General features: G+C 35.2%; 1 protein-coding gene across 1 annotated transcript; it reads left to right on the top strand.

Annotated features, from left to right (window-relative positions):
* Window positions 1-4,216: 4,216 nt before the first annotated feature.
* LOC145274105 (protein CFDP2-like) lies at window positions 4,217-4,730 on the top strand (the record flags this gene model as incomplete). The annotated part of the gene is made up of 1 exon (XM_080127280.1): window positions 4,217-4,730. A coding segment is annotated over exon 1 (514 nt), but the record flags the coding sequence as incomplete, so codon positions are not given.
* Between the last annotated feature and the right edge of the window lie 5,763 nt (window positions 4,731-10,493).

Below are 10,493 nucleotides of genomic sequence, written 5' to 3'. Positions count from 1 at the left end.
TCTCTGTGCAATCTTTTTTTAGGTGCGGTCCTTGACATCTAAAGCACTGAAGGCTTGATTCTTTCTTTCCCTTATTAGTCTCATCTGTTTGCTCACTTGCGGCCAATGTTCGAGTTTCTACGACTCTTTTGCTGACTAAAAGCCGTGCAGTCGGTATCAGTTTACTGACATCCATTCTCTCTATATTCGGTAGCTGCTGTAATGCCACAGATACATCGTCTGGGAATCCAGTTATGAATGCCAGTTTGGCTGTATGTTCCAGCCCTCTTCCCAGATATCCCGCCAGTCCAGCCAATCTTTTGATTTTATTAGCATAAACATCCACCGATTCTCCTGTCCACTTGAATCGTTGCAGTTTTTCGTATGCCTCAAAAGGCCCCTTAGTGAAGGCGGTCACGAGTCTCATCTCTATCAGTTCTGCATCTTCTTGTTCTGCATTATTCATCTCAAGATAGAGAACGAGTGCATCTCCCTGCAAAAAAAGTGGAATAAAACTGGCAAGGTCTGGCACATGTTGAAGCTTAGCAACCAGTTTTACTTTCTTTATCCATCCGACTACATCACCTTCTCCACTAAAAGGTGGTATCACATCTTTTCCCAATCTCAACATCCCAGATTCCATGATCTGTTCTTGGCCGAAATAGCTTGTGGTTAAATACAATGACTCCACAACTCAATCTTCACTCTTCAATCCTGCAGTCCAATGCACTTCTGACAGCAATTGCTTCTGCCAAACAAAAAAGACACCCTCTCTCCCAAATACAGGCTTTTTATAGGACAAAACTGTCCAAAGTTATTTGCATACTCTTCCCATTATCTCTAGTCTATAAATAGACGCAGTGGCCATTCTCTTCTTCTTCTTTCACTCTCTGAAGCGGGCGTTGCCAGTGGTAAAAGGTTTGCACGATTTCTTTTTTTTTTTTTTTTTTACTACAGAAATCTAAGGAAGTCATGCCTATGTAATATTTCTTGTTATTCGGGTTTTCTTTCGCAAATATTGTTGCTTGATAAACTACGCTTTTTGTTAGACATTTATTTTGGACTGGGCAAAGTGTGCGGTGTCTACAATTGCATTTATCTTGTTCTTTATTAGTATTTTTATTTATGGTATGGTTGTTCTTGTCCGGGGTTGGTTTGTTATTATTATTATTATTATTATTTTATTATTATTATTATTATTATTATTATTATTATTATTATTATTATTATTATTTCTGCTAGTGTTGGTTTTATTTCTGTCATGGTGTCTACTTTTTTTATTGTTTATTTTGTTGTTGTTTACATTGTTTTCATTTAGTATTTTGTTATTATGTGCCTTAATTATCATCTCTAAATTTTCGCAACAACTGTAAGATAACTTCAAGGTATTTTTATTGAAGATTTTGTGTAAGGCGTTGGTTGCGGGAAAGTGTTTTTCAATAAGATCTAGAAATTTCTTGCCAAGTTTTGTTTTTAACATTTGATTGTATGGGGCCGTATACCAAATTATAGTTCTTTTTCTTCTGTTTTTAATTTTATTATAGTTGTTGGTGTTTTGTTGCTTATATTTGATATCAATATTTTTGTATCCACTATTTTTTAGGGCTGTTTCGTAAATATTGGATGACCTGTTAAATGCATTTTCATCGCTTGAGTTATTACTGAGTCTACTTACGATCGAGTTAGGAATATGTTTTATAATTGATGGTGGGTGGTTGGACTTAGGGTTTACGTAACTTGGAGTAGTGTTATCTTTTAAGTATGGTTCATATGTGTTTTTATCTAAGTTTAACGTGACGTCCAGGAAGTTTGTTATTTTTATGTTAGTTGATATGTCCGCTTTTAGGCCTCATTTTTTCATTTCTTTGTGTATGATTTTCTTAAAATTTTCTCTCTTGACTTTGTTGGAGTTTTTTATTATAGCTAGTCCGTCATCTCTATATAGGCCGATATCCGTAGTATCGAATATGCTTGTGAGGGTATATAGAATGAATAATCCCACAAGATCTGCAGAGTCTCTGGCATCCATCGCCAAATCGAATGAATTTTTCATTTTAATTTTTATCCATTGGTTATTGTTATTTATTAGAACTGATTTTCTACATTTTTTAATTATGTTGATTTCTTCTGAGGATATATCAGTGTATACCTCGGCAAATTCTAGGGCAATGTTAAAAAGTTCTTCGGATATCGAGGGATAAAAGTCTATGATGTCAAACTGTATGAACGTACATTTATCTTTGTTTTCTATATTTTTAAACCAGGTGATTGATTCGGTAGTATTTGCCCACTGGTTTAGTTCTAGGTCCTGTTTGATTTGGTTGTTTACTCTAGAAAGTATAGTTTTGCTAATTCTACCTATTTCTGGTTTAGTTGGGTTTATCAGGCGGGTGCTGGGATTATTATTAAAGTCCCATTTGTGGTCTTTAAGCAGAATGTATGACTCTCTAGGTTTCAATTTGCAAACTTTATCGCTAATTTTTAGTTTATCGGTAATTTGTTTACTTTCAGCATTATGTTTGATAAAATGCATGCCCATTGGCTGATAGGAAGGGGCGCGGTGGAGACTAGAAAGCTGATTGGCAAACTAGAAATCCTCAACATATATAAAAACAAGAAACAACGACAGAATTCGCGCATAAGCCTGACGAATCCTATAGTTGGATGAAATGCAGAATATTCAGTGTAGCTTAATCGCCATATATATTTTATAAATTACTATATTTATATATATAGATATATTTATATATGTATTTATATCTATATATATATATATTTATATATATATATTTATATATATAGATATATTTATATATGTATTTATATTTATATATATATATTTATATATATATTTATATATATATTCATATATATATATATTTATATATATATATTCATATACATATATATTTATATATATATGTATATATATATATATTTTATATTTATATATATATATGTTTATATATATATAATTTATATTTATATATATATATATATTTATATATATATATATATATTTATTTATATATTTATTTTATATACATATATATTTATATATATATATATATGTATATATATATACTTATATTTATATATATACGCATTTATATATATATATATTTATATATATACATATTTATTTATATATAGATTTAGATTTATATATATCTTTATATATATATATATATTTATATATATTAATATATATATGTATACATATATATTTATATATTTATTACATAAATATATATATTTATGTATATATATATATTTATACATATATATTTATATATATATATATATATATATATATATATATATTTATATGTGTCAAATGGCCTATTGATGCGTCAAGTGTGGGGTACTGTGTGCTTGTCACCTTCCTCTTCCAGTCCCTACCGCTGGCTAGCCTAGGCAAAAAGGAAGCAGAGTGCGTAAGTCTTCCCTGCCAGTACATAGCCTCTCCATAGGAAAGCTCCATGTAGTGCCTCCCCGCGGCGACACATGTAAATTGAGTACCTTGCGGACTCAAGCAGAACTACAGGAGACTCGGAGGTGGTCTGCCCCCAGACATGCGGCATGCCAGGCCCATCGTTGTATGGACAAGCCCTGATGCCCATGAACAGGCCCCCAGCTATGGGTAAATAGTACCACTGCCTTGTGGTTATTCATTGGTTCGATAAAGGCTAAGGGAGTAAACCCTAACAGAAAATCTGGAGTGTAGCCCCACAGGCAGACAAGTGCTGTACTCAGCCTTGCTCTGGTAGCTACTGCAGTCAACCTGGTGCCGGACGTACTGGTACTTCCATTCCTCTGGGCAACACCAGCAAGACCGAGAGGGGGATTCTGACGATTGGGCAACCCAGTCTCTCCACAGATCTGCCCTGGCCAGCGCCCTGGAGAGAAAACTTCAGCTATGCATCTGTATAGGACTAAACAGGGGAGCGACAGTTACCGGTTATAAGCCTACAGCTCAATTGGTGTACAGCTGGGCGCCAGGGGTCGGTCCTAACGGTGGGAGAAGTCATTTAATTTCATTGGACAGCTACCGCCCGCCACAAAGCTGAGCAGCCCTCAGTCAGTAAGGTGCTATCCCGCCACTGGCCACCTACCCTACTGGGTGCGTAGGGTATAGGATGATTCCAACAAGTGGCCAGTAACCATTGCACCAAACAAAACCAAAAGAAACACAAAGAACCCAACACTCAGGCTAGGGTGCTGGAATGTTCGTACTATGACGACTGGCCTATCTACCGACATACGCAACATCTCCGATATTCGAAAAACTGCCATCATCAACAACGAGCTATCGAGACTCAAAGTAGACATCGCTGCACTCCAAGAAACACGCTTAGCTGACACCGGATGCCTAAAGGAATCGGACTATACCTTCTTCTGGCAAGGAAAACAGGAAGAGGAGATCCGGGAACACGGTGTTGGTTTCGCAGTCAGAAACTCACTGCTTCAGAACATACAACTCTCTGATTCAGCTACTGAGCGCCTAATCTCATTACGACTGAACACCACAGATGGAACAATTAATCTATTATGTGTGTACGCCCCAACACTCGCAGCGCCTGATGACATCAAGGAGCACTTCTACACACAGCTGGATAGCACCATCAAGGCATTTCCACAAAATGAAGACCTGATTATACTTGGGGACTTTAATGCACGTGTGGGTGGCGACAACGATGCATGGCCGAGCTGCCTTGGTAACTTTGGGGTGGGCAAATGCAATGGTAACGGTCAGTGCCTTCTAGAACTCTGTGCCTATCATGACCTCTGCATTACCAACACATTCTTTGCTGCCAGACCGCATCACAGAGTGTTCTGGAGACATCCCAGATCAGGGCGTTGGCACCAGCTCGATCTAATCATTACTAGACGAAGGTACCTCAAACATTTTCTGATGTCTAGAGCCTACCACAGTGCTGATTGTGATACAGATCATTCCCTAATATGCAGTAGAGTCAAAATTCAACCCAAAGATTTCTACCACACTAAACAGGAGGGTGTTGCCCGTATTGATGTTAGCAAGACCACATACTCAGATCGCAATGCGAAATTCAACGAGATGTTAACCTCCACCTTCAAAGGAGATAACACCCGGACTGCATCTGAACAGTGGGAAACACTGAAAAATGCCATTCACTCTACAGCTCTCAAAGTCTTTGGGAGGAGGACAGGTAGCAAACGCAATGACTGGTATGATGCCAACTCTGCTACCCTCAACCCTCTGATTGAGGCAAAGCGTTTGTCCTTGCTCTCATACAAGGCCAACCCATCTCCTACATCGCTGGCTGCACTGAGGCTTTCCAAAAGGGCAGTTCAAAAGGCTGTAAGAGAAGCTGCAAACAACTACTGGATGGAGCTCTCCAAGTCTATCCAACATGCAGCTGATACAGGAAATATAAAAAATATGTATAACGGGATCAGGAGAGCTACAGGACCCATAATTAACAAAACTGCTTCACTGAAGTCTAAATCGGGTGAACCCATACTAGACAAAGTTAAACAGCTAGACAGATGGGTTGAACACTACTCCGAGCTTTACTCCAGGGAAAACATGGTACATCAGTCCGCCCTGGATGCCATTGATCGTCTACCACTGATGCATGAGCTCGATGAGAAGCCTTCCATACAAGAACTATCCTGGGCAATAGACAGGCTGCCATCAGGAAAAGCCTCAGGAAAGGACTATATTCCAGCTGAGGTCTTAAAAAGTGGAAAGGCTAGCCTGCTTGAGCCCCTCCATAGTCTTCTGATACAGTGTTGGAGAGAAGGCTCAGTGCCTCAGGGCATGAGAGACGCAAATATCATCACTCTCTACAAACACAAAGGGGACCACGGTGACTGCAACAACTACCGCGGTATCTCACTGTTGAGTTTCGTTGGCAAACTATTCGCACGTATAGTATTACTGCGACTAAACGTTCTTGCCGACTGAATCTACCCAGAATCTCAATGCGGTTTTCGTTCAGAGAGATCAACAATCGATATGATCTTCTCCCTACGCCAACTGCAAGAGAAGTGCAGAGAGCAAAACCAGCCTCTGTATGTTGCCTTCATAGACCTGACCAAGGCATTCGATCTCGTGAGCAGAGATGGACTATTCAAAATTCTCCCACTGATCGGATGCCCACCAAAACTCCTCAGCATCATAAGATCCTTTCATGATGGCATGAGGAGCACTGTGCAATTTAACGGTGGCATGTCTGCTGAGTTCGGGGTGAGGAGTGGTGTCAAACAGGGTTGTGTGTTGGCCCCAACACTCTTCAGCATCTTCTTCTCCCTACTCCTGAAGCATGCTTTCAAGAACACAACGGATGGTATCTGCTTGCACTCCAGGTCAGATGGTGGTCTCTTCAACATCGCCAGACTCCGCTCCAGGACAAAGACCAGGACAGTTCGGATAAGAGACATGCTGTTTGCCGATGATGCAGCTATAGCATCGCATCAGGAAGATGGTCTTCAAAGACTGATGGACAGGTTTGCTAATGCTTGCAGCCTGTTCGGTCTCACCATCAGCCAGAAGAAAACTCAAGTCATGGGACAAGCAACCGCCTCAACACCCAGCATCACAATCCAAGGCACACCACTAGAGGTCGTACGCCAGTTTCAATATCTAGGCTCCACTACTTCAGACACCCTCTCATTGGACGAGGAGCTAAACAAAAGGATTAGAAAGGCATCTACAACCCTCTCTAAACTAATTAAAAGAGTCTGGGAAAACAGGCACCTTACCACCTCCACCAAGATGACCGTCTACAGAGCGTGCATCCTCAGTGTTCTACTGTATGTGAGTGAATCCTGGACTACATACTCAACACAAGAGAGGAAACTCCAGGTCTTCCATATGAGGTGTATATGTAAGATACTTGGTATCACATGGCAGGACAGAGTGAGTAATACTGATGTTCTGCAGAGAGCGGGAATCCCATCCATTTACTCCCTACTGCGTGAGCGACGTCTTCGCTGGCTGGGCCATGTGCGCAGGATGGATGATGGGCGCATCCCTAAAGACCTTCTCTATGGCGAGCTTGCCTCAGGCTCAAGAAAGAGGGGGCGACCCCATCTTCGCTACAGGGATGTCTGCAAGCGTGACATGAAGGCTCTCTCGGTGGACAGGAATACATGGGAAGCCTCTGCAGCTGACAGAACTGCCTGGAGGAAAATGATACGCCAGGGGATTATCATCAGCGAGAGGACCCTCCATGTTGAAAATGCTGCAAAGAGAGCTAGGAGAAGAGCGAGTGTACAGGCGGAACAGCCGGACGAAGCGGCAAATTGCATAACAACCTTCGTATGTCAAGGCTGTGGCAGACTATGCAAATCAAGAATTGGTCTCTACAGTCAAACAAAAGGATGCAAACAGGCGCTGATCCATAGTCGTTTCGACTGACGGATGCCACACATATATTTATATAGGTATATTTATATATACAGATATTAATATATATATATGTACAGTTAGAGATATATATATATTTATATATATAGATATTTATACATATATAGATATTTATATATATAGAGATATTTATATATATATTTATATACATATATGATTATATATTTATATATATATTAATGTATATTTATATATATATGAACATATATTAATATGTATATATATAATTTATATTTATATATATAAATATATATTTATATATATATATATAAATTTATATATAAATTTATATATATATATATTTATACATATATATTTATATATATATTTATATATATATATTTATATATGTATGTTATGTATATATTTATATATATATTAATATATATATGTATGTATGCATGTATATATATTAAATGTATATATTTATATATATATATATATATATATTTATATATATATTTACATGTATATATTTATATATATATTTATATATATATATTTATATATATTTATATATGTATATTATATATATTTATATATATATTTATATATATATATTTACATGTATATATTTATATATATATATTTATATATATATATATTTATATATATTTATATTTATTTATTTATATATATATATTTATATATATATACATATATATATTCATTTATTATATATTATATATATATATTTATATATATATACATATATATATTCATTTATATTTATATCTGTATTTATATATATATATATATTTATATATATATATACGTACTTATATATTTATATATATATTTATATGTATATATTTACATTTATATATTTATATTTATATATTTTTATTTATATATATATATATATTCATTTATATTTATATATAAATTTATATATATATTTATATTTATATATATATTTATATATATATTCATATATATATATATTTATATATATATTTATATTTTATATATATATTTATGTACATATATTTATATATATATATATATTTATATGTATGTATATATTTATATGTATACATATATTTATATATATATATATATTTATATAAATATATTTATATTTATATATATATGTACATATATATATATATATATATATATATTTATATATATATATACTAGCTGTACCCTGCCACGCGTTGCTGTGGCTCAATTTGGTGTAATGGAAAAATTTAATAAAAGAGAAAATGCATGTTTCTTATATTAGTACAGCAATCCACTGCAAAAAGTGAAAAAGAAGGCGAAACTGAAAAAAATGGTACTCTTGCAGAATTTGATCTGGATCCTCGAGAGTTTCTGTCAATCATTCATGTTTTGGACTTGACCAACAATCAGTGGATGAAGCCGAACGTAGCAAAAATGTTGAAACGCTAAATCCTTTTTTTTTTGTTGTTTTAAAAAATGTGATTTAGTAATTAATATTTGGTTGATGGTGGGGGGAGGGGGGTTACTATACACAGATTCGAAAAAGTCGTCCAAAAACAAATAAATGAAAGCAAAGGTAAGGTAATTTACGTTTCTACCTAATTGGATAATTGTTTAGTGTTTTTATGTAATGTAAAATGTTTAATTGGCTCAAAATCAGAAATGGTCGCGAATTCTGTTGAATACGTTAAGTTTGGGAAAGTAAGTTGAAAACTATACGAAACAGTGTCTGAAACTCACCAAACATATGTTACCATGACATAGGCTGGCATAATCGGTAGGTTTCTGACAGTATTTTGTATAGTTTTTTTAGTTTTAACTCACTTTCTCTAACTTAAAGTAATCAACAGTGTCCACCACCATTTGTAGCTTTCAAATACACCAATAAACACTGTTTTTCGAGCCGACTAAACGTTACATTAAATGAAAAGGGTTTATATTACTAAACACAGATACAAAGAAGTTGTCAAAAAATAAATATATAACAAATAAATGTTATCAAAGGCAAGAAAAGTAAGTGTTCTACCTAACTGGATAAGATTTTAGTGTATGTAATGTATAATCGGTTCAAAAACATTTAATGTTTATCGGTATATCTGAAAAATACAAATGGCGGCAGACTGTATCGAACACGTTAAGTTTGGGGAAATTTTGGGAAAATGAGTTTAAACTAAAAAACTATACAAAATACTGTTACCATGATGTATGCTGGCATATAATCGGTGGTTTTAAACTTTTGCTCGATACAGGTGACGACTTTTAAAAATCCCTTTTAGTGATTACCTGGTTTGAGGATATTTGTACAACTAAACGGCAAATCTGCTAAAAAAAATCCGGTATTATTTTACTTTAAGGCCTGTTTCACGTTCATATATAACGAAATATTTTATTGTAGATTTCGGTGTGCTAAAAACGAATCTGCAAACCGTTTACATAGCAAAAAAACAGTTTTCATGACATTCATGAAATTACTTTTTCGAAAAGTGGGTGATCACTTTTCAATGTAAATTTAACTTAGAATGAGCACCTACTTTCTGGCCACCTGAGAGAGGGGCATTTTTCTGTTTCTTGGCTAAAAAGTTTTTTGTTTGATTTCTTTTGCATGGTAATAACCCCTGAACTCTGGGACTATTTTCCATTTAACAGCCGTAGCCTTCGTTTACGCTATGCGTAAGCATAAACGAAAGCTGTTTAGCCAATAAACATGGGAAAAAATCCCCCCTCTCTCAGGTGGCTAGAAAGTGGGTGCTCATTTTAAGTTAAATTTACATGGAAAAGTGATCGCCACTTTTTCGAAAAAGTAATTTCTTCATATCATAAAAACTATTTTTTGCGACGGAAACGGTTTGCAGATTCGTTTTTAGCACACCAAAATCTACAAAAAATTTTTTGTTATTTACGAACGTGAGACGCACAGCCATTAATGGAAAATTATATCAAAAATCCGGGGGAAAATAGTTTTCAATAAAAACAGCAAATGAATTCGATAGAAAAAAAATGGATGCTATTTTTTTTTTCTTTCTGTGTGTTTCTTGGCTAAAAAGTCTTTTTGTTTGATTTCTTTTGCATGGTATTAACCCCTGAACTCTGGGATTATTTTCCATTTCACAGACGTAGCCTTTGTTTATGCTATGCGTGAGCATAAACGAAA

The sequence above is a fragment of the Euprymna scolopes genome, unplaced genomic scaffold, assembly GCF_053919585.1.
Source record: "Euprymna scolopes isolate OS-2025 unplaced genomic scaffold, ASM5391958v1 sca26, whole genome shotgun sequence".
Taxonomy (NCBI): Eukaryota; Metazoa; Mollusca; class Cephalopoda; order Sepiida; family Sepiolidae; genus Euprymna; species Euprymna scolopes.
Note: the sequence above shows the minus strand (reverse complement) of the source record. Positions and strands in the feature narration are given on the sequence as shown.